General features: G+C 33.7%; 3 protein-coding genes across 7 annotated transcripts in view; 1 reads left to right on the top strand and 2 right to left on the bottom strand.

Annotated features, from left to right (window-relative positions):
- Nucleotides 1–791: 791 nt before the first annotated feature.
- Nucleotides 792–10,033, bottom strand: LOC125064350 (nucleoporin Nup188). The gene is made up of 16 exons (XM_047671342.1): nucleotides 9,860–10,033; nucleotides 9,577–9,787; nucleotides 8,668–9,272; nucleotides 8,462–8,582; nucleotides 7,960–8,073; nucleotides 7,586–7,885; nucleotides 6,995–7,500; nucleotides 6,737–6,917; nucleotides 6,277–6,541; nucleotides 5,533–5,825; nucleotides 4,802–5,113; nucleotides 2,491–3,924; nucleotides 2,280–2,404; nucleotides 1,984–2,200; nucleotides 1,570–1,794; nucleotides 792–1,437 (listed from the first exon to the last, which is right to left on the bottom strand). Exons 1-16 carry the CDS (start codon nucleotides 9,877–9,879, stop codon nucleotides 841–843), a joined length of 5,526 nt encoding a protein of 1,841 aa, XP_047527298.1. The 5' UTR covers nucleotides 9,880–10,033; the 3' UTR covers nucleotides 792–840.
- A 1,909-nt stretch (nucleotides 10,034–11,942) lies between these two features.
- LOC125065755 (adenylate kinase) lies at nucleotides 11,943–14,030 on the top strand. 3 transcript variants are annotated; one of them, XM_047673570.1, is made up of 4 exons: nucleotides 11,943–12,071; nucleotides 12,195–12,302; nucleotides 12,485–12,721; nucleotides 13,489–14,030. In XM_047673570.1, the coding sequence occupies exons 2-4, from the start codon at nucleotides 12,201–12,203 to the stop codon at nucleotides 13,876–13,878; spliced, it is 729 nt and encodes a 242-aa protein (XP_047529526.1). In that variant the 5' UTR covers nucleotides 11,943–12,071; nucleotides 12,195–12,200; the 3' UTR covers nucleotides 13,879–14,030. The 3 variants fall into 3 exon arrangements, with proteins under 3 accessions (XP_047529526.1, XP_047529535.1, XP_047529516.1); XM_047673579.1 differs by having other exon boundaries at nucleotides 11,980–12,106; XM_047673560.1 differs by having other exon boundaries at nucleotides 11,990–12,071; nucleotides 12,188–12,302.
- A 2,226-nt stretch (nucleotides 14,031–16,256) lies between these two features.
- The window catches only part of LOC125065724 (guanine nucleotide exchange factor DBS-like), a 77,013-nt gene continuing 68,311 nt past the window's right edge, over nucleotides 16,257–24,958 (bottom strand). For 2 of the 3 annotated variants that reach the window (XM_047673511.1, XM_047673519.1), the window contains exons 13-20: nucleotides 23,483–23,668; nucleotides 23,195–23,386; nucleotides 22,994–23,119; nucleotides 22,665–22,862; nucleotides 22,027–22,232; nucleotides 21,630–21,786; nucleotides 18,247–18,379; nucleotides 16,257–18,048 (exon numbers count right to left, since the gene is read on the bottom strand). In XM_047673511.1, the coding sequence (XP_047529467.1) occupies nucleotides 17,951–18,048; nucleotides 18,247–18,379; nucleotides 21,630–21,786; nucleotides 22,027–22,232; nucleotides 22,665–22,862; nucleotides 22,994–23,119; nucleotides 23,195–23,386; nucleotides 23,483–23,668 (1,296 nt within the window). In that variant the 3' untranslated portion in view covers nucleotides 16,257–17,950. Of the gene's footprint in view, nucleotides 18,049–18,244; nucleotides 18,380–20,274; nucleotides 20,524–21,629; nucleotides 21,787–22,026; nucleotides 22,233–22,664; nucleotides 22,863–22,993; nucleotides 23,120–23,194; nucleotides 23,387–23,482; nucleotides 23,669–24,958 lie in introns of those variants that run through there. The other variant, XR_007119639.1, reaches the window with a different exon arrangement.

Genomic DNA, 24,958 nt, shown 5'->3' on the forward strand with positions numbered 1-24,958 from the left:
GTTATCGTTAAATGGTTCTATAGAATGTTAAAAAGATCTTGATAGAACCTCAGCCGGTGACGCTCACAGTGGGTAGTATAACATTGTTTCACATGAAATCACTTTGTAATTTCATTTTGCTTGGTAAATTGTTTTTTTTTTTTAAATTTGTGCACATGTGATTCAAGTGATTTTCTTACCTGGACGATTTATCTATAATATAACATCTAACATTATTTTTTTATTATTTATTCTTAAAAATATAATTGAGCTGCTCAATCCTAAAATAAAAATAATTTTGGACAGATAGGCCGCCTTAAAAGTTGATATAGCTACTTAGAAATGCAGGCTTTTTATTTCGGAATTAATGTAGATCACGAACAAGTCACGAGTCCAACTAGGAAACTTCCGGACCCACCATTAAAATCGATATCATCCTGTAGAAGACAAAATTCTAAATTTATCTCTTGATGAGAATTCTTATTGGATCATTGCATCAGCGCAAAATTTTAAATGTTCTTTAAAAGAGGTGAAATGTTTTGGCTGACACGGTCATGTATATGGAGTTCGGTATACTTTTCAATAAAAATCACTCTTAACACTATCGCAGTTCTTGTTCTTATTGACTAGGAACAAGCTCTGGAATTTATTGTGATGAGTGCAGAGGACCTGCGGAATTGACTCTCCTTAGAACGAGAATTGGTCGTATTAAGGGTGTTACATGAATATTATTAGAGCTATGGCAATAACTAAGCGACAAAAATCCAGATATGACCAGTTTTTTGGCTAACATTTAATTAAGGAAAAAAATATCAGTATAAAAAGCAAAAGTGTTTATTAAGCTTATAAAATACATAAAAATTATAATTCAGACTGACAAATGTAAAGAAATACAATAGACATAAAATGAAAATAGTCTTCATCATTATTAATTTGCACATCCGTTAAATTTGAGTATACAGGTTCGATCTCTTGTGAATTATCGAGAGTATCATCGCTGTCTCTCGTAGTGTCAGCCCACGAGACCCGCTTCGAACTTCGTGAAATTTCTTTTTTCTTATCAGACGTGGGAGTCGAATGAGATACAGGTGACGGCGGGTCTTTGGTTGGAGTTTGGGCACATTTGTCTAAGTAATGTTTTCGCAAAATGTACTCGCGCATAGAGTCATGAGTTGACCGTTTCGGAGGTGGCGGTGGAGGCAATTCTCTGTCATTGTCTTCGCTGAGACATGGATTTTTTTCTTTTCTTACTTCCTCTATTCTTTTAGTCTCTTCCTCATTGGTTGTCAAGGGCCACGCTCCCAGTTTATTACGAATGAGATGTGGGCGCGTATGGGCCGCACACAAGATACGTTTACGTACAAAATCGTGAAAAACGGTGAGTTCAGATGCGAGTTCGCGCCGGAGGAGCTGCTTGTGTCGCGTAGGAACGTGGTGATCACGAACAGCCAATAATGCCTAAAAGGAATAATCGAATTAAACAAATTTCTTCTTGTACTTGTACTTGTTTACTATTCAAACAACATTTTAAAAAATATTTTTAAATTACAGTACGAAGAAAAATAGTCTCGGCAATGCATTAGAACATACCTGCGAAGCTAGCAGCGTAATGGTGGCCTCGAGCGCGCCGGCCACGAGGCGCTCGTTGGGCACGGCCAGCGCGCTGGCGGCGGACGACATGCTGCCCGCCGACTCGCTGCGGCCGGCGCGCGCGGCGCCCGGGCTGCCCGCGCCCGCGCCGCCCGCGCTGCACGAGCAAGCGCGCCGCCGCCCGCGTGGCGAGCGCGCCCCGCTCACCTCTTCCGAGTGGTATGCCTGAGACAGTTAGAGACATACACGTAATTTAACACCTTATCGATGATCACTGAATTACGATGACGAGATGCATCGTCAATATGTACTCCGAATCATCAACGTACGGGGAACTGAACGGGCATGGGAAGCTGACCGGGCATGGGAGGCTGGTCATCATTTATGCTATTATAAAAATAAGGATATACTCACATGGTTCAAAGATTTAGTCAGAAGGCAAATTGCGGGTAGAATCGTTCCGAATGTGAGTTGAGGAAATTGCTCGTATGTGATTTTTGGGGCTCCGAAATGTAGCTCGACGATCGGCTGCCAGCGTTCCGTGTCCAACTCCGGATCGGCCAGCAAGGATAGCAAGTCTGGGCTAAACGACAGCAGGCAGAGCGTCGCCATGTGAAGAATTTCTAGAATTCTGCAGACAAATGTTTTTTTTTTCATTTTATTAATTTATAATTTTAAAATCGCTAGTAGTCGACCACCAGACGCCATACCGATGCAGCGCGGCGGGCGAGGGCGGCGCGGGCGCCAGCTCGTCGGGCTGCGGCGTGAGGTCGGGCGAGCGCCGCGCGCGCAGCGTCAGCAGCACGCACTGCTGCAGGCACGCACTCGTGCTGCGCTGTCGAAGGGAAGGATGACACGTTACATTCGAAACTTTATAAGAATTAGTCAGAGTGTAAGTCGGTAAGGCCATTCGATACTCACCATTGTACCTATTAAGGAGTTGATGTTTTGAGTTCGCCATCTCGCCTCGAACTTGACCAGCTGAACGATTAGGTTGAGAGTAGATGCGCATAAATTCAGCGCGTCTATGTTGTACACTTGTCGGGGCAATAACAGGGATTCGATGAGGTGCTCCAAGTGAACTCCGACAAAAGTGATCGCGTCACCGGCGAAGAATTGTCCGTGCTTCATAACCATCATCGATATGAAGTCCAAACCGTAACCGTAGACTCGCCACCATTCTTGATGTTTCCAAGTAGATAATCCGTTTCCATTTCCGTTCGTATTAGTTTCGAACTTTGGTGGTAACAATTGCATCCATAGGAACCTGTCTACATCGCTCATGAGCAGATCTTTTGAAAACGGGCCTCTCGAATACGCCGTCAAACATCTCAATGCTGCCAAAGATGTCTGATAGTATCGTTTGTTTTGCAAGCAAACTTGAAGGCAACAAAGTAATTTATTAATAAATTTCGTAGATTGGAACCATTGTGAGAGTCCAGAAAACATATCATCGTATAAATCCAAGCACTGCTCAAGCATGGCTAGTGACAAAACAATGGGCGGTATATCCTCATTTTGGTTAATTTGCTTAATACTACTTTTATTATCATCTCTTATTTCATCGAACAATTTTTCCAGTTCTAAGCTATTTATATTGGTCACAGAACGTATGATGCTTTGAGCTAGAATAGTATTCGCCTTTATTTCGTAATCTAAGCTGCTAATAGCAACTGTACCAATAGACAATATCGAACGTAATGCTCTCGGATGTAGACATTCGTAGACGATAGCTGTATTCGTTAATAAGTTATCCACTTGCTTTGCACTAGTTTTTCGATTATCGAAACAATCATCTTTCCAGTTTGCTAGCATTATAACGTAGAGTTCAGCTAAAATAACGACTAGTCTTCCATCTTTTAGATCATCTAATTCATTCAATAATGCAGTCATACACGGTGCTACCATTTTTGTCTTGTGTGCGATATTGAGACTTATTGGTAAGCATTTACAAAAAATCGTTGTGAAGTCTTTCCAAGATGTGAGGAGGCCCAACCACACGGGTACCTTGTCGACTACTTCTTTATCATTACTTCTACCTTTTAGTGAAAATATATATTCTATCCAAGTATCCAGATGTGTTTTATTCGTATCGAAAAATAATTCCAACATATCCTTTAAATTTGACTCAAGTTTTCCCCTTGAAATAAACAATTCAATTCCAAGAACGTTAAATATTTGACTATAAGTTCTTAATCCTGGTTGAATTTCACTGAATAGTGGACTTGTCATGTGCTCCCAAAACTTCGGATGCTCTCGAAGTTTCTTCACTAAAATTTGCATATTGTTCTTCCATAAGGCATGGAATAAAGCCATAATACACGCCAATAAAGGGCTATGAAGAAATTTTGCATCCTACGAATTAAATTATAAAATAGCTTAAATTATTTTAAGAAATGTTTCATTATTCTACTAAATAAAAGTTATATGATATATATCATATATTTTTTATTTAGGCATCAGTCTCAAAGGACATTTAGAGGAACCTTAAAAATAGGCTGAATATAATTTAGCTATTATTTATTATTACTTATTGGCCTTCTATGTTCTTACAGAACCGGTAAACTTTTGAAGAAAATAAAACAAAGAAAATTATTTTAAATCTCCACGAAATTGGCTTTATTTGACAGATTTCACTGTCGAAATACTAATATGAATAATGTGTAAATAGGACCTTCATATTTTACATACGCCATGTACACGCTAACATCCACACGCCCGAATACAAATTCAAACAATAGTGCCATAAAATGAACTATCAAGTAAAGCCATTGGAATAAAAATATTTTTGTGTTTTATTTCAATTTAAACTCTTCTTAAACATATAAAAATAGAATTATATTTTTTATATTTTAAAAACATTGATTGTCTTTTATTTGGTTTCATGTTTTCTTAACTACGCGTTTTTTTTTAAATAAAATTTGGCTATTATCAATTTGTAGGTCTAAAAATTTCTTTAAAATATTTTCACATTACATTAACAGTACTTAATAAAATTTAATATTCATGATAATAAATAATCGAGTAAAGTATTGTGATCGCTTAAAATGTTAAAGTATGGAGATATATTCGAACTGAAACAATGTGTCTCATGTAAATTTTTGTGTTGCTCAAATATTTCCATCGAGGAGTTGTGTGTAATATTTAATTTTTATTCAGGAAAATGTTATATTATAAACAAATCTTTATAAATAGAAAATATCACTTTACTTACTAAACATACAGTACTTACAGCTTTAACAGTTCCAAGATAATCGGCCATATATCCTAAGATGCCTTCGAAACTATCGTCTGGCTCTGTTTTAGTTTTTGCATCTTTTTCATCCTTTTCTTTGGTGGTTTCATCAACCTTTACGTTTTCGTGGTTCATCATAAAGAATGCCTCAGTGAGTCCCGGTTGTTTGCCGACACATGTTGTGACAAAGTCTAAAATGGCTATTTTCAGTTCGATTGTTTCATATTCGTCACGAAGACGGTCGAGGAACATTACTCGTACTTGATAAGCAGTCATGTCTAGTGAAGAAAATAATGACATTTGGAAGCCCTGTGAATTATTTTATTGATATATTATTCTATTCTATGCTCATCTATAAAAATGCAATAGCTCTGGATATGGATAATCTTGACTGGACTTTCGTATCTGCAGCCACACTAATTATAATTGATGGAGGCACAAGTTCAAAGTTATTTCCTTGTAATATGTGTATTGAATGCCCCCATCTTTTTCCTAGTAGTCGATATTTGAATATATAATTATTATTTAAAAAGATTGAGGAGTACCAATGAATTTGAAGATTTCGTACATTTTACTCACTGTTCCAATTCTTTATTTATTGATAAAATTAAAGCGAAAATAGATACCGAAAATAAATAAAAGAAAAAACAGAGGAGACAAATATAGGAGAAAAAATGTATACATATAAATATTATATGTAAACATTACTTGATGTGGTATTTACTTACATCAGCAAACCTTTTCAGTAGACGACAGCTGAGTACCGAGAGACTTTTATTAAACGAATGATTGATATAACTCGTAACTTTTGGGACTACTTTTAACTCATCTTTCTGTTTATTTTGTGCAAATATGAGACGTTCAAGAGGGGTGACCTCATTCGATTCATTAACTAGCGATTTCTGTCGAAGTACAAACATAACTATTGCAAGACAACGTTGTAGAGTAGATGTGTATTGGAAACCAGGGCCTGATATCCAATTGGTGTCTTCTTGAATAAGGCGCTCCAAATGGTCGTTGCCTGTTACAAAGAAAAGGAATGTTCATCATATAATGTCAAGACATTTTTTCTTCAGTTGAAGAAAAATTGTCATTCATATCAGATCACAAATACGTCAGTTCGATTTTAATTATGTTAGCAAATAAAGGATTGTAAAGTAGGTAATATTGAATTGGAAAATATGATAATTAAAACTTATAGTCAGAGAAGAGGAAATCATATCTGCTTATATAATGTAGAATACATTGTCTTGTTTAATAAATTATTTTAGTTTTCCAAATAACATGACCCTAAATGACCATTTAAATGGTACAAAGTTTTAAATGACTTATCCTTAGATCCTGTAAAAATTACTGGGTCATTTACCAAACTCGGACACAACAATGCGGTCTATTAATCTTTAGAGGCAGACTAATTGATCGCTGGACAAATAAATCGTAAATTTACTTTTCTTATTTCTAATTCCACTTACCAATTGACAAAATCTTCAGTAGCTCCAAGGCATTTTCTGTATACATGAGACTGTAGACACAAGTCTTTCTTAACATTGTAGTGCTTGCTTTTGTACTTGTCTGTTCAAGTACTAAAGTGAATAGTCTAGCACATCTCTGCAAGAGCTGCCGGCGTTCAGCAGTGTTGCTATAACGCCACCCACAAACATTGGGAAAAATTTCACGTATCATAAGGACTAGTCCTGGCAGCAAGATTTCTGTTATTATACGATCATCGTCTGAAGCCTGGAATAACATGGAATAATTTTATTTAAGAATGGGTCACTAATTACTGAGTTTCTTGGATAGTTCTTCTCGGTCGACTCAACATTCCGAGTCGGTGGTATTTTTAACATTTAATATAATCCAATAAAATAACGAATCAAGTGCTTGAAAAACGCCTACTTGCATAAACTATATTTATATAAAATAAAATGATACCTCTAGAAAAGCACACAACATGTCAATGTATGCTCCTAAAAAGCCATAAGTTCCACTTGGCTGTTCAATGGTAACCAAGTAGGAGCCAACTGCTGCAGAATCCAAAGATGCCCCATTAGCATACTCTATGTGAGTTAATTGATGGTTAATAATACGCGGCAGGATACCTGTATTTATAAGTCTACAAAAATATAAAAACAATACAATATTTTTTATCAACAGCATGACAATTATTTAAAAATATATTGGTAGCATTACCTCAAATGGACTTCTTTAGGAAATACTTGAATTAAATTTGTGCAAACTTCGATACATTCGATCAACAGTTGTAATGGTGGTGAATCTGATCTCATGAAACGAACCAAAACGTCAAAAACGCCTTCACTTGGGCCTACTAATATTTTTGGAATTTCTTTTTTAATTGCCAATGCTTTTATAACACCTTTTAATACTTTAGTTCCTTCATAAACTCTCTCTAAAGTGACATTTATATTTTGATGATTTTGCTTGCGATCCAAAACTTTTTCTATCTCATTATTAAAAATTGTCCAATATGAGTATGGTGTACGGAAATGTATCATCGTACCTTCTTTCCTTTCCATCACTGTTGCTTTTGAACCTGTTTCGATACGATAAGATTCGTCACCTAAAGGATAGTACTCACGGCCAATAACAGCGTCGTCTGCTTGTAACGACATTATTGGTACAGCATTAGGATTATATATTTCACTATAAACAGGCAAACTTTTTAGTTGCGCAATAAGCTGGAAAAAATTGTTTCCAAATTATATTTTGAGCAATTATACGAAGAAAATTAGTCATTACACACAAGAATAAAAAAATACTCACATTTAACACACTATCAATTTTAGCTTCAGCTAAACCAGCTGAGAGTATTGATAGTGCATGGAAATTATATGGAAAATATTCCAAAGCTGTATTCCAAAGTGAGACTACACCATATTGCTCATCTCTTTGATATAAAGTCCAGAATTGTTCAGCAAGACATGGTGTTTTGAGAAGTTCAGCACATAGAAACATTATGCCAGGCTGGTTGCTCAAAGTTCCATCTCCATCAAATTTATCACAGAGTTCATTTAAGAGGCAGAATAGTCGTTGTCGCATAATGAGCGAACATTTAGAGTTATCCTATAACATTTGCAGAAACATTTTTATAAAATATGTCGACCCTTAAATTATACTTTTACTATATTGTAACTTACAGAGAATACTGAACTATTGAGCATTTGTTGGATGAAAACGAAAACCTTCATTTTTAATGCTGTTGCTCCATAGTGCTGGTACTTATTCTCAAACAAGTTTGCATGAGTTTCACTCTGCAATAAATTAAACAAAGATTTAGATGGCATTTTTTCATATGATGGTTTGCTAAAGAATAGCATGTGTAGAGCATTTGGTCAGCAAATGGTCTGTATTATAGATTAATTATTGATCATAAAAAATTAAAAAGCTAATTATGAGTTATATGTTATAATCAGCAGTGGACGTCAATCCAACTAAAGCGGTTACATGGGGGCACGGTGAGTGATTATAGACAAAGTTGAACAATTTCATTTTTTGGGATTCCAAAGGTTATATACTTGTTATAATATTATAAGCTGATAGCTGCAAGTTAGCCTTGTAAAATAACAATTTAAATGTGCCTGTAAGATCCTATGGCAATAAAGCATATTTCAATATTATTTATGTAATAAGTCTAAATACTTGTAATGTTAACATCATCCATGTGATCAGCATCAGGCTGTGTTCCGTGTTGGGTTCCAATTTAGTTAATTCTCCTTCAACTGTGTCTTTGGTCTTATCTATCCAGTCTGATATATTCTTACTAAAATTATATTTCAACTGTTAAAGATTTATTTCAATATACAATAAAATAATAGTTACATATACTTAAAATATTTTATGCTTACATTTTATCTTTATCTAATATTATTGTTATAATTCCAACTTCCATATACATTACTTTTAGACATGTGTCTCTATGTCTCTCTTCTAAAAATATATTATAGCCTTGATTTTTGCCAAAATTATGTTTCCTAAATAGTTTGAACAAATTGATAAACTCTTGTTCTGAAAAGTGATTGTCGTTGGCGATTAGCATAAGGTTCTGAAGGATAGCCAATTGTTCTCTTAAATTTGACTCTGCCCATTCTTGTCTTACAGATTCGCTTCCAAAGTCCCCTTGAATCTTTCTGGGAGGAGGCGTTGCAGTCAATAATTTTTCAAATTGATTAATTAGGGATGTTTTTAATGGTTCAATTTTAACATCATTGATAATTTTAAGAAACTGTTTATGATATTTATGACTAGTATCATTTTGAAATTGAATAATGTACTGTAATAGTTTCAAGAGATATAATCTTTCAGAAAAGTAAAAGCTCCAAGCTGTTGGTAATAGAAATGTAGGTCTTGTGTCCACAAAGGCAACATTCTTTAGTGCATTATCTGGGGTGCCATATGATATATCACATAGATAATGTTTCAAGACATCCCATATTTGAAAACAATCAATTTCCTGAAATAGTTTAAAAACATTAGATGATTCCATGTCCCAATGTAGTGACAAAAATATGTAAAAAACTTGTTTCAAAGTTGTTTGTGATATAGTAAAAAAAGGCAAGAGAGAGAGTACTCCTGTAGTCCAGTATTTACAAAAAAAAAAAAAAACTATTAGAATATTGACCCAAAAAAAATCAATTTCTGAAACCTACAATTATTTATTTACATTTAATTTTTCTTGGTAATTTAAGAAAAAGTCTCAATAGAAAATGTATTAAGTTGTACATGATGTAAATATGTATATAATTAATATAACTTACAATATAATTTTGCAAGGTTTGAACCACACTCAGTAATTTGGTTTGTTCAGGGTACTTGGACTGTAGCAGTGTGTATGATTCTGTTTTGACTGGCTTATAACTTGCAAGGCCCTCCAACAAAGCTTGAACAACATTCTTGTCTAAAACTGACACTAATTCTTCTTCTGAAAGGCTTTGCGATGACACCCAGCGCCACAAACGCTTCCAGTAACTAATGATAAAAAAATAATACTTCAAAATATTTACTAATTGCAGAATATAACAAAACTATGGAGACACTCACGGTGTAACTGTGGTAGTCATTACTGAAAGTTGTAGACCTGATGAAAAAGATTTTTTTAATGAATTATTTAAGCAGATAATATTTATTTTACCGGTATATTTAGCATATCTGTACACTATTTAGGTTAGAAAATAAGACAGACTATTTGAACGTTCAAACAGAACGCTGTGAAGGTGTCAGTTGTTATATAGTTGTAAATTACATCTGTTTTACTCTATGGTTACTGTAAATTTCTGAGAAACGTCAAATTGACAAATATTCTTGTCTAAAACTGACACTAATTCTTCTTCTGAAAGGCTTTGCGATGACACCCAGCGCCACAAACGCTTCCAGTAACTAATGATAAAAAAATAATACTTCAAAATATTTACTAATTGCAGAATATAACAAAACTATGGAGACACTCACGGTGTAACTGTGGTAGTCATTACTGAAAGTTGTAGACCTGATGAAAAAGATTTTTTTAATGAATTATTTAAGCAGATAATATTTATTTTACCGGTATATTTAGCATATCTGTACACTATTTAGGTTAGAAAATAAGACAGACTATTTGAACGTTCAAACAGAACGCTGTGAAGGTGTCAGTTGTTATATAGTTGTAAATTACATCTGTTTTACTCTATGGTTACTGTAAATTTCTGAGAAACGTCAAATTGACAAATAAATATGCAACAGAACGTAGTATATAATACTTCCATGGTACTAATGAATGAAATGAATAATTATATAGGTACTGCACGCAAAACGTAGTGGTTACATATACACTGTGGCATAGACAATACAATCAAAATTCAAACGTAATCAACAATCTTGTGGATGATCCTTGATACATAAATGACAAACCATAAACGAACTTGGCTTTAATTAACTTAAAGAATTGTACATAATCAAGTGACATAGACATTTGACAAAATAAAAGAATATTATAATTTCTTTCTAATTTCTGTATTTAAAATTAGAGCGTTTTCACATTATCCGATCCAATATCGGTGTTTTGTGTTGAAAGAAGTAAAATGTATGTAATATGTATCTGTAAACGTAGTGTAGGACGTCCTCAGGCACGGTGGAGTGACGATTTGCGCAAAACGGCTGGCAGGAGCTAGATGCGAGTTGCCGAAGAAAGACTACAGTGGCGTGCATTTGGAGAGGCCTATGTTCAGCAGTGGACGAATGCGGGCTGATGATGATGTATCTGTATTTCATATTTTCCGATCGGCTATCGGAGTCGACACTGATGTGTTAGAAGCACCATCGGATGCCCGTGAGCTATCTTACGATATTGTTTGTAAGTGCTCACTTACAAACAATATCGTAAGATAGCTCACAAAACAAAACAAAAAAGATAACATGGCGACCGCGCATAGGGCTCTATGCTCATAGAGCCCTATGCGCGGTCGCCATGTTATCTTTTTTGTTTTGTTTACTTGTTTGGTTGTTTGTGAGATGAATTAGCAAATAATGGAAAGAGGATTCACTCTTACGACAGTAATTAAAAAAACTCTTTAGGTGCGTTTTGTAGCTTGCTAAAATGAGTATGAAATGCTCACTCTGAATATCTAGCTTCCACAATGGGATTTATTCAATACTTTCTTTGTACTGATCTTTTTTTGCGTCTCATATATAATAGATACAGTAAATAAAGTTTTTTATTATAGTACGAAGCTATGCTAAGCAATTGGCCGAATCGGAACTACTTTGTCGGAAATATGTGAAAATGCACATGGTTATCGGCTGTCAGCTATCGTCGTCCGACATTGACATCGAATCGGAAAATGTGAAAACGCTCTTACAGTCCAAGATCAAGTAATAAATCTAAAAAAAGGTAAATCTTCAATATAATATATTCCACCGCCTTTTTATCTCTTTTATTTATTGTAGTCTGTATTGTAACAGTTTATCAAAGTTTTGTTTATTGAATTTTGTTTGCATATTTGTTATTATCAAGAGTGTAAATTAAGCTTAACGAATGATAAAATGTACGGTAGATGGTAAATGGTTACCTAATGATTATTGAATAGTGACCGGTATTTTGATTTTTGGGTTTAAAGGTTGATACTTGACAATGACATTGATGTTTTTTACCGACGTCATTTGACGTAAGTAACAATTATCAATCAATTAAGTTCCTTCAATTTTCAATCCTTCATGGTTAAACGTTCATTCACATGACCCTATAAAATCATTTGCCGCTTTTATCAATTTTATAACGGTAGGTTATTTACTGCATTCTTCTTTACGGAATTTGTACGTAGTCAATTGCCGTTGCTTTTATCATTTATTAACCTTTTTTATAATACCGTCTACTATATTGTAATAATTGTTTAGAAACTAGATTAAAATGGCACCAGCTGCTCCAGCTGTTAATCCTGTGCCGGCTGAAGAGTCTGTCGGCATAAAGGCAGTTTTATTGGGACCTCCAGGCTCGGGAAAGGGCACTCAAGTGAGTTATTTCAATTGTATTTATTAATTTAATCTTTAACCTTTCTGATAATTGATAGGGCAGTTCATATGAACTTACCTTAAAAGATAAATATTGAAAGATAAAACCTATTGTTATGTAACAAATAAATAATAGTAATATTATGATTGGCAATATTTGGTTTCAAAATTTATATTATTCAGGCACCACGCCTCAAGGAGAAGTTCTGTGTATGCCATTTATCAACTGGAGATATGCTCCGAGCAGAAGTGTCATCTGGCTCGGAGCTTGGTCGTCGTCTCAAAAAAGTAATGGATGAAGGCAAACTTGTCTCTGATGAGATGGTAGTGGATATGATAGACAAGAATTTAGATCAGCCAGAATGTAAGAATGGATTCCTATTAGATGGATTTCCCAGGACAGTACCACAAGCTGAAAAGGTATGTTCATTACAATTTTTTTTATGAATCTGTCGAAATATCTTCATTATTACATTAATATTTTATATATCTATCAAAAAAATGTATAATAATGGTATAAGATTCTTAAGTATTTTTAGGTTTTTGAATTGCATATCTAGTTTTATTTACAGCAAACTTTAGAGAAAAATTACAGCAGTGAATCAACTATTTGATTTACTTGTATTTTTCAAATATCAGAAATAGCAAATTTCCATGCTCATTTTCTTCCCACATTTAAAAGCAAAAAAATTATGAAATCAATTTTCATAAATCCATCCTTAGTGCTCACCTGTGTTATATGAGAAATTCCTATTCAAAAATACCATTCAGTAAGATTGGTTTAGGCTTTGCGTTTATGTCAGTCAGTCAAATTAAAATTTTATTAAGTAGTTTTTATCAGTAAGTTTATTTGCTTCTCGACTAAACTTTTTTATTATAATTTCAGAAATTTTATATTTGACTCACAAAGGTGATCCATGTAGCCAGTTCAATCTCATCTATCTATGGTTAGACATATTCAAAAAGAAATATAATTTGTAGCTTAGGGTGAGTTGGGGCCAGATTGGCAATGGGGTAATAATGTACAATCGAACTTTCAGATCACTTTTTATACTTTTTATAGTTGTCTGGCAACCTAAATCAATAAAAAGGTGCTTGCCGATCTCACCCCAACACATTGTATTATTTTTTCAGTTATAAGATGTTTATTTATATGATATAAATTAAATCAAAATCCATTGTTTCAGTTGGATGATTTGCTCGCTAAAAGGAAAACTCAACTGGATGCTGTAATTGAATTTAATATTGAGGACAGTTTACTTGTTCGTAGAATTACAGGTAGAATGATTCACCCACCAAGTGGTCGCAGTTACCATGAGGAATTCCATCCTCCACGGAAACCTATGACTGATGACATTACAGGCGAACCTTTGATAAAAAGGTCAGATGATAATGTTGATGCACTTAAAAAGCGTTTAGCTACATATCATAAACAAACTGTGCCGCTTGTTGATTACTACATGCGTAAAGGTCTACATTATAGAGTCGATGCTGCCAAGTCTGCTGAGGATGTCTTCAGTAAAATTGATAATATTTTTAAAAGCCGTATTTTCTCTAGAGGAAGATCATCCTTATAAATATAGTCACTAGGCAAAAGTGTTGTACAAATATTACATATATATGTGTTTTCGTTACGGTCACATATTTTACTGTATTTTGGGAGAATGCTGTATTCAATAAGTCTATTTTGGAGACTATTTTTTTGTACAAATACAGCAAATACAATCAGTATATATTGTTTAATTAATAAATTAAAAAGAACTTTTATCTATTTACCTAAAAATATAAATAAATATACATGAAACATGGTCTTCTGAAAATTAAACAATCTTTTAATTGTTACATACTTTAATTATGCTGACTAAGAAATACATGGAATAAATATTTGTATTAAAAACTCGAATATATGAACCATATGAGGTCAGTATTTAGTCGAAATAAGCTCAGAAAGGCTAAAACATTTTTTAACTTTAATATTAAAGTTAATTTTTATTGCAATATAAACGTATTTTAAAGTAAATCCTTCCCTCAAGCCTTATTGATATCAATACCATGCATCTAATGGTAATATAATACGCATTTTCCTAATATCATTACACCGGCTTCAAAGACTAAGTATCAATTATGACTAAAATAAATAACATTATCAATCATACAATTATCTCTAAAACTAATCGCACTTCGTTTCGCAATCGACTTAAGTAAAAAAACAACTAATATCTGACTAAGTAACAAAATTAATAGAGTAAGTATAGCTAATACAATTTTAGATTATTGAAAGTCTCAGGCTCGTAAAACTACGTTATTATAATATATTATGGTTAAATGTTAATTGTAAAGGTAAAATACGATTTATAGAGGTATATTTGTAGTGTTGTAATAGGAAGAAATATCTAAATTTTTTTGCTTTTAATGTTTAATTATTTATCTACATGAGTATATATGTAATGCATAATTTTACTGTTATATAATATGGTAAAATTTACTAAGAAAATGTAATCAGGTACATTTAATTTATCAAAAAGAAAAATACCCTATTTCTCCTATTCTTAAGTTGAATAATACGTTTTTAAATGGTTTCTATAAACTGCTAGTATATTTTTATTATATATCACTAATTATTTCACAGCCACTTACAACAATTATTTGCACTTAACAATTAACAAAAACTCATCAATAATAAATATATATGTTACTGTAAAAGCTCAAAGTAAAGTAAATCTTAAGATTTTCCTGTAGAACCAAGATTTACCGACATGAGTTGGTAAATGTAAGTATTTATTATAAAGGGACGACTTTTTCGAACTTTTACCATTCCAAGCTAACTTAACCTAACATGTATATCCTAAGATTTACCAAGTGAATGATGGTAAAAGTTCGAATCTCAAAGTTTTATGGACATTTACCATAATCGGTAAATCTTAGTTTTAACTGGAAAATCTTAAGATTTACCGTAATTCGAGCTTTTACAGTAACATATATAATTAAAAATAAAACGGGCATTCAAAGGGGTATATAATAATCATAAGAATGTAAAATCTGCGGAATTTACAGATTTTTATAACGTTACTAGTTGTCTTTAAAGCGACGAGAAGTGTATGGCAATAGGGTAAATTAACCACTGTTATAACTATCAAATGCTATCCACTCTGTTGCAGAATGTTTGCTACCTATTGCTTAAATCTTTGTAACATTAATTAACTGTCTAAAGAATAGTTGTTTTGGATTCTCAAACAATATACAATGATTTACCAACACATTATTAATAAAATTAAATAAAGAATATGCTAACTTAAAAAAATAGATGTAAAGGACTACTAAGATACTAAAATAAGAATTTTAATACAATAATATAATCATAAAATCCGTAAATTAACGAACCATTTGTAATTTTGCAAGAATGATTGAACTATCTCCGAGTTCGTTTCTCTAATGGGAATATTTTGTAATTTGTATGATTCCAAATTCGATTAATATTTTTAAACAGGTTTAAGAAAACGAGTGTTTCTTATGAGACATTTTCATAGTTATAAAAAGTAGGTACCAGACAGCTGAATATCTATTATTTTAATTTAGTGTTTATTTTGTTTACTTTAAAAAAATATTTATATTATTTTCTTACTATTGATTTATTTCTTTAATTTATCAATTCAAGTATTCATTTTAGATGGTCTCGAACAAAAAGATTTGTACAAACTCCGTACTTTTGTATAAAAACAAGTAAACAACAATCGTGGGAATGAATTGAGCGATTAGTTGATTCATCGTACATCTAAATATTAAATCAAATCAATACTATTAAAAGTCAATTAAGTAAAGTTTTAAGATAATTGTTATCGTGGTTAAAAAAGGATAAATCCTATAGGTAATAAATATTTATGCATGGTAATATGCGCTGATCATGAAATAATTCCTATGTAATGTCTGACAGGATGATGAAATAAAACAACAAAAAAATGGACAAATGTGTGTAATTCGTGGCCAGCGTTATAATGACCTCAGTAGGTACAACGTTATTTTTTTTCAATGGGATGCTTCGGACAGGTACATGATGTACGGAGATAGATTTAAATAAAAGGTAATATGTTTTATGACAAAGTCGAGATGATATGCAATGAGATGATATAGTTATTATATAACATTCAAATGACAACGACAATTATATATAGGTACGAGGGTTATACAAAATCGCGACTAGTATTTATTTAATACTTAAGATAGGCAGCAAAGCAATCGTAGGCACCAGCATTTTCGTTACATAAAACACATACACGATGACGCTTTGTCATTATTAAAACACGCATATCAGAGTGTAAACTCTGCGATAATATGATAAACGAAAATAATAAACATTATTTAATAGATGCTGCTATCATGAGTAGTCATTCAGTGCAAAACTTTAAATTGAAGTAACTTGCAATTTTTTTTAATGAATATCAAGTAAATTTTTTAATGTCTCAATTACGATTATTGTGTTTTAATTTAACAGTCCTAAACAAGAGTAAGTTTTATAATTATATGTATATACCATAAGATTTTTTTTTCTGTCGAATAGTGTTTTTAGAGTGTTTGAATATTAATCTAAATTTCGTGTTTTAACCTTCTCCCTGTCCGGTGAGACCCGTGAGTCACATGACTCATGGTCATTGTTTCTGCTGTTTGGACAGGGAGGTTGTCAATTCCTTTCAGTTCTGTTGGTTTCACAAATAGCAGCTCTATTGATAATATTATGTAAAGATGCGTCCCCACCAAAATTTTATGTTGTCAATACTGTTGATGACTAAAATTTCTGTATAAAAATAAAGTCGTTCACAAACATAGATACACAACAAGTAATATTAAAAATGTGTTTTTCTAAAGAATAGCAACTGACATTAACAACTTATTTAGTGGAAACGCACCAGGATTCACACTGTAACTTGCCACACATACATAATGACGGGTACACAAAGAAATGTCGAACACAGAAATTGTCATGGATAATTGAGACGAAGCACACCTACCGTCGGAATAAATAACTATAATTAAAATAATAATATATATTTACAAAAGAAATACAGTCACGGCTGCTTTAACAACGTCCTACGCCACTATACAGAGCTTTGGATTATCGTAACGATAACGATCTATATCTAAAACTAATTTACAATAAAGCTTTTTAGAACAATACTAACATTATTATTGTTCGATATTAACATTAACAAGTGGGGTGGCAGGCGCTAATCAATATTCTATTCATACAAATTAAATCATAATATAAAATAAGTGTAATTATATTTTTTAATACTTTAAAAAAAAATATACGATTGACAAATATTTTAACACAACCAATGAATAGTACTCAAAGAATACATCGAAAAACGTAACCGAACAATAATTGCCGACAATGCAACAATACTTTTTAAAACGACACTTTCATTAGACGACAATCAAAATCCTAAATTAAATGCAATCATTTCTAGCGCACTCAAACACCGATATTATCCTAACACAACTACGCCTATGGGGTAGTTCTAGAGGACATTTCGAAACATTTCCTTCAACAGCTATATCAATTTGCAAGCGTTCATTCGAACAGCTTTTATACCGAACGTCACATGACTTATGAGGGTTGAATAAAAGTATATCGCACGTGTGGCGCCGGACCGCTCAGTGGTCGTGCAGACGGTCGTGCGAGCGACTTGAGGAACGCGAAGTTTTGCGCTGGTCTAGGTAAGCCGCTGGCGCCCAACCCTCCCCTTGACCACCTGTCAATTTATAGTCCATACAGGTACCTTATTTATTAACTATTATAATATATCATGCATAAAATGTTAAACCTAAAGTCTCAAACTTTTGATATAAGGGATTTTTCAAAACAGTTTTTTGAGAAAGTTGTGTATGGTTTAATTTTAATAAATTATATTTTAGGTTTATAAGTAAATAAAGTGTTTTTTGGTATGTACCTGCGAGCCGGACGTACCACCAGCCGGCGCAGCCCACCTTGAGCAGGTCGGCGTGCTGTCCTTCGCGCAGTGACACCTCGCTGGCGCCCACCGCCGTGTAGTCCGACAGCGCCACCAGCGCACACCCCACCGCCTGGCGTGTACCGTACATTACTCAGGGTTTACAAGAGGATAGCCAGATTTGGGATCTATAACGTACGATCGATAGTCGTACATCGTATTAATCGATATTTAACGACCGTTTAAAATTACTTAAAAAAAAAAGAGAATCTGTACACTCTAACTGCTTATATGTAAATTATATTTCACTTGGTTCTCTTGGTATAGTGGAAACAATGTAGGAAAACAGATTATTACCTTTCAATGCACTATCATTTATTTTCCATACTGGCTATAACTAATATTTATTGATCTAAAAGGAGAACCTAATTAAATAATTACTTCGACTAACTAATATTTTTAATCATTATGTCTATAACTAGGTATCCGTTTTAACAATGGGTATTAATTACAGTATAATATTATTCCAATGTTGGTAATAAATCCGTGTCGCCTATCAGTATAAAAATTACTAGACTTTAATCAATTTTGAATTGATATAAAGCTACTAAATAAATGTATTTATTCATTAACCCACTGAACGAAATTATAGTCCCATAACATCGATTAAATCATGCACACATTTATTATCTTTAAAAAAAAGCGTAGAATATTCACACCGAAATTTTAACACCAATATTCAGCGCATGCGTGTTATTGCCCATTAAACCTTCGCTTTAATTTATATTTAATCTCATGTAAGCATGCAACATCTCAGTTAGTACCAATACCCATTCGATGCTTTCACGTAGTATTTTTAACCGTAACAACTTAAAATTTCTTTAACATATATATATTTTTGTGATATCATTAATATACGAGCTGTATTTACATAGCTTAGCTTATGATACCTATATGAATCCGATATAATATTATGTTGTTACAATTAAAATTATACATTAATCTTTTGAAGTCGAGTTTCGTAATTAGCCGTGCATGTTTTACATGAAAAATTTAAATAATTGAACATTGTATGAATAATATGTTTAAGAATTGTGTTTAAATATAATTTACTAAAAATAGATAGAATTTAGTTATAGCATAGTTTTGTTAAACGATATAAATGTACCTGAAAAGAAAATACATTCTGGGAAGTTTGTATAATGAATGAATGGAGTGTAGACGTAGTTAAATGTTTTACATAAATAAATATAATTATCGACAATGATATTGTATAATAAATTATGTGATACCTTACTATCTTATACATATTACAATAGTTTATGTACGCTATATTATATTATTGTTTTGTTTTAAAGAATAAAAATCTGTGAACATTTGAAACTGTTGCAGAAGTCTGTGACATGTAGCCATAGAAGAGAAAAGACAGTATAGTTATACAATAGAGTATAGCAGACAGCACGACGAAAGCCATGTAAGTGAATGATGGAAGCTGAGAGGCCGTGCTGGATCAAGCTAATATTCTTCTTTCCTCAATTCTTCTTTATTATTAACGTGTATATTACTTGTATAATAAGAATATCATGTATTGAGCATAGACTATAGTAACAATATATTCTTTGTAGACTCAGACTAAGATGGCCGCTTTGACATTTAAATCGAAAAGTATCTTGACATTCAGTGTAGGCGTAAAGACATTTCTATATCGCTAATAAATAAATCAGTTACAATTAAACAATTTCTGGACGTACTATTTAAAATAATGTTTTCAATATCTACAAATATAAGTTAATTTCAACATCTTAGTTTGTGACTACAACGCGGAAACTTGAGTGTTTAGAGTGAAGTTATAACATATACGTATAATATTTTAATTCTTATATTCTATTTCAAATAAAAATACGGATGAAAATAATATTCTTTATAAACTTACTTATGATACAAGACGTAATCAAAGCGAAGCGCATAATTGAACAAAATCAAAAAGCACACGACAATGAGTGACATAACAAACAAAACATGACTTACACGATAGTTAATGTTCTGCGAATACAACTGAAATATCCACGTTACGTCGTTGTCTTTGGTTACTTTAAACTTTGGATATGAAATCAGTCTCTTTCATAGTATTTACAAAGCCTCTACCGGTTTAGCCGTAGAGAAATTTTATCAGTACTGTGATACGTAAAATGTGGAGGTGGCTTGTGTCGAGCCCGATACTGAAAAGAATTGTACCATTCTGTGTATGGTACCGTTGAGACCGACGGCCTCCGTCACCTGTTGAACAACACAACTTAGAGCATGGCGGCTATTTTGATAACATACGCGTACCACAAAATAGCGTCACAAACTGCCACAAAGCATATAAATAAGATACTTCGAGAGTATTGAGTCTTTTTTACAGAGGTGAACTGTGCTTATCTAATGCCTGTAAGTCAGAGAAAAACGGAGCTTATGTCGTTATTATATAAGAATTAAACTTTTAAAATGTTTATTTTTCTAAATTATAAGCGATGATAAGTGAATTGCAAAATCAAATATGCTGTGACGGCGTGAACTTAGATATTGGACGGTATCGTTTTTTACAAAGGTATTGTAGGGAATTCGTAGCAGCAAAACACTAAATCAGTGAAACTAAAATTCTAGATCTACGTTTTAATTCGTACTACGAATTCTCTAATCATTTGAAAGTTAGTTTTTGTTGAATTATAAACTTTAAAGAGCGGCGGACATTATTCCGGGAAGCGTTAAGTGCGTTCGGGTTGCTAGCTTTTTCATGCTCTACCCGGTGACTATTTTGCCCGCATTCCTTTATAAATTCAATTAAACTTACATTTAGAGTGGATTTCACTTCACTCACAACTGCAAACCCAAAATTAGTTTATATTATTTTATGATGATACCCTTATTAATTAAAGCTATCCCAATAAAGCACCACTAAATGCTATGTCTGGTTAGTATATCGACATACGCGGCGAACAAAAATCTTACAAACATACAAAACAGCGAAAACGTCACTGGTATTTTACCCACAAAACAAAACATTTTACATTTAACTGCAATAAAAATTTCGAACTTACGTCTAATTCTTACAAAGTGATATCATCTTAATGAACGAACCATAGTAGTACTGGGTATAACATTTTATAGTTTGAATGCTGAGATATTATCCCAGAAGACTTTTTAGGTTAGCGCATTAAACACGTTTGTTTCATTAATTGAACATAATATACAAATTCAAAACCTCGCCCATTTTCAAAAGAAAAAAAAAAACAAATACAACATACTTTGCTCGAATCTACAATATACACTGGAAACGCGTCACTGGGTGCCGCCGGCCCGGCGACAGGTGATCATAGGGAGAGTGTAAAGAGGGTACGGACCGGTGCGTGTTCGGGCTCGTCGTCGTCGTCGTCCGAGGGGTCGGTGGACCAGCAGGGCTCGTCATGCGCGTCGCACGAGGCCGCGCGCGCGGGCGCCGCGCCCGGCCGCGCCGCCGCGCCCGCGCCCAGCTCCCACGAGCTCGCCTGGATCAGCGTCCTGTTGGTATTTTTCTTTTTAGCACCGCGCTCTTATTCGAGAAGTCGTTTACGAGTAGGTACTTTTAAATTGTCATTTTACCGAAATATATTAAAAGAAAAGCTCCCACCGGTTCTGAATGTAGATTCTACCGAGAAGAACCGGCAAGAAAACGGAGTAGAAGTGACCATTAATTCTTATAGTATAATTATTTTTAGTGATTCTGCTCCTACAATTTTATTGCAAAGGCAGCGAACGTACCGATGCTGCGCGCCGTACTGTCGCACGCGCTCGCCCTTGAGCTCGTTGAGCTGGTCGAGGAGCACACGCTTGATGCGCTCCACCCACACACGCTTGATGTCAGCGGTGGGCGCGGTGATGGTGTGTACTTCTGCGCGGCCCTGACGCCACACCTCGAACTTACGCAGGTCGCCCTTAACCGACTCCGTCAGCCCAATTTGTGACATCTGGATTGACATGAAGCATTTGATTCGTTTAATTTAATTTATATTCAACTCTAATTTTATCATGGGCTACCGATCTAGCAGACACATTTTAATTTTAAACGATCAACGTCGACAACTGCTGTTGATTTAACTTTATTCATCGTAATTTTACGTGGAATTAGATATTTACCGCATTTTGGGAATCCCTTTATATTTTGGAATATGCAGTATCTATGATTTTAAATCAAACAATTATTTTAAAAAACAAATCCACAAATAGAGCCCTGCATACATGTTTAAAATTGTAATATTATATTGACAATGTACCAATCGATAATATTTCTCTCATGTAATATCTAGATCGTGTTCGAATAGTATTAGGTAAAGCTTACCAGCAGTCAGACATCCTTCAATAATTTATATTTGGGTTTTATTTTTATAAGTTCCACTTACTTGGAGATCATGTTTGAAGTGATAGGTTGCTTTGTTATGACTATTCTTTGTAGCGGATTTGCAAAATAGCATTGCTTTTTCGTAAAGAAAAATATGCCGACGTCTCGGCCGTATCCTCAGTCGGAGATCACGTTTGTTCTCTGACACTACGAGAAATGAACTCTGCAGTAGCAGCTCGCCTTGTTGACTCAAATCCACCTGAATCGAAGAATGGATTTAGTAAATAAGGTCAAATAAATGACCTTAAAAAATAAAATAAAACATGAGTTAGATGAAATCAGAAGAGTATATACTTTATCATAAATATGTATAACTAGACTTTTACTTACAGGAACTCCAGTAATGGCTATCTGATGCATTGAATCGTTGACACACTTGAGAACGACTAGCATGCAGTCAAGCGCTTGTTGCAAGCCAGAGCTCATTGAACCGCACTCGCTATAACGTAGTAAATCCTGAAAACAAAACAACCATAAATGTAAAATTTATATTTTTCTGTTATGTTTAGTCCAAGTGAAATATATTAATACCTTAAGTAACAGTTGATATTTTGTGATTCTCTGCACTGGTTTCAGTAGATAGGCGGCCAAAGGTAATTTGTGTCCAAGACGTTGCTGGCAAGCTTGCAGAAATAGGTGAGTGTCCACTAACGTCTCTCGTAGCCTTTCTGACCGCGGGATGTTTTGGCAGTAGTAGCTGTATAGGCGGAAAAACGTCTCCCTCTGCGAACAATTCAATAGTAAAAAACTGTCACATCTGTCCTCTGTGATTTCATGTTCATATATTTAATAAAGCAATAAAATTATTTCCATTGTTACCTTTTCAACAAAACATAATGCGACGAGTTCGGTAGCTGAAATTGATCTCTCCAAGTCTTTTAAGAAAATTTCTTGATGGAATGTAAATAGTTCGTGTAAATTTCCAAATAATACTTCAGTTTGTCCGACTAATGCTGCTGGTAGGGCGTGTTGATTTTCTGGTTTTTCGATTTCTTCTTTATAACCCTGGAAAGTACCAAACAATAAAAGTATGTATATAAAAGGATATCGAATTTTGTGTTTTCATATAAATTATACAAGCAAAAATTAGGTCTGTCAAACAATACCGAGTTTGTGATAGTTGAATAATGACTTATTGTGTCACACCATTCTTTTAATCGTTTATCATAATCTTCGTATATAGCTTCCAAGCATTCACATTCAGATGGAGTTAAATCTTTCTGAAACTTTCGTTTCAAGTATTGTAATGTCGATGTCCAATTGTTGGTTGTAGTGTTTCTGGGCAAACTTTTTCTCTTTCTTTGATCAGAATTTTGATACTTTTTGTAATTTTTAGTCAAGTAAGGATATTTATAATGTTTGTAGTTACAGTATCTTGGAAATTTTGATAGTTTTCTGGATGGTAAAGTTGAATGTAAGCTTTGCACATAACTATCTGCATTACTTTTTCCACAAATAGACGAATTATTTTTGGAATGAGAAATCGTCGAATAATGATCTTTAATAGTGTTATTCCATTCTTTCATTATCCTCTTATAATCATTTAAGATAGTTGTTAAAATATCTTGTGAGTTTGTGGCACTATTCATCGTTTTTCTCAGTTCTGTGCAACTGTTAGAAAGTAATTGAGAATCCTTAGTTATTGACGAATAAGATGAATATTCAGGCGTTAAAATATGAACATCTGTTTCACGACATCCATAAAGAGGATTTTTAACAAGTTCTGGTAAATCAACTATAGTCGGTGCTGTTGTTATAGATTCAGCAGTGTTGTCCTCAGAAACAGTTATTATATCTGAATCTGGTAAATACGCTATTTTTTCTTCAGTTTTCTTTACGTTATCATAACCAGGTAATGGTTTCCCGTAAAAGAAATTTCCAGTAAATGGTTCCATATGAACTGGCTTAATATTTCGCTGGCGGCACTTAACACGATTATTTTTACCAACATCACTTATTGTTTTCTTGGCTTTTTTGTTTTTTGATAATCTTTCTTTCTCGAAGAGATTAATCTGATTAGTGTAATCACTGAAAAGGGTAGAGTCTGATGCGGCTCGCGGTAGCTGTTTGCTTTTGGTTGTGGAATTATTATTTTTTCTATAATACCACGAGTAGGAAGTTCCGACACTGAGATCCGCTGAAGACAGGTCGTATTTACCGTGTTTCATTTTACAGAGTGCGATGAAGTACAGAACGCGACCGAGAACCTGCACTGGCGAACACTTGGCGAATGTGTAAAATGCATTGCGTTCCGCTTGCTGCCTCCGCGTACTAGTTTGCGTGCGCCGTATCGAA

The sequence above is a fragment of the Vanessa atalanta genome, chromosome 1 (genome assembly GCF_905147765.1).
Source record: "Vanessa atalanta chromosome 1, ilVanAtal1.2, whole genome shotgun sequence".
Classification (NCBI taxonomy): Eukaryota; Metazoa; Arthropoda; class Insecta; order Lepidoptera; family Nymphalidae; genus Vanessa; species Vanessa atalanta.

Coding starts and splice junctions, on each gene's coding strand:
- LOC125065755 (XM_047673570.1), top strand. CDS start 12,201: ATGGCACCAGCTGCTCCAGCTGTTAATCCTGTGCCGGCTGAAGAGTCT. Junction 12,303..12,484: donor GCTCGGGAAAGGGCACTCAA/GTGAGTTATTTC, acceptor TATATTATTCAG/GCACCACGCCTCAAGGAGAA. Junction 12,722..13,488: donor CAGTACCACAAGCTGAAAAG/GTATGTTCATTA, acceptor CCATTGTTTCAG/TTGGATGATTTGCTCGCTAA.
- LOC125064350 (XM_047671342.1), bottom strand. CDS start 9,879: ATGACTACCACAGTTACACC. Junction 8,074..8,461: donor GGATGATGTTAACATTACAA/GTATTTAGACTT, acceptor AATTTATTGCAG/AGTGAAACTCATGCAAACTT. Junction 2,405..2,490: donor ACTCCTTAATAGGTACAATG/GTGAGTATCGAA, acceptor TCCCTTCGACAG/CGCAGCACGAGTGCGTGCCT.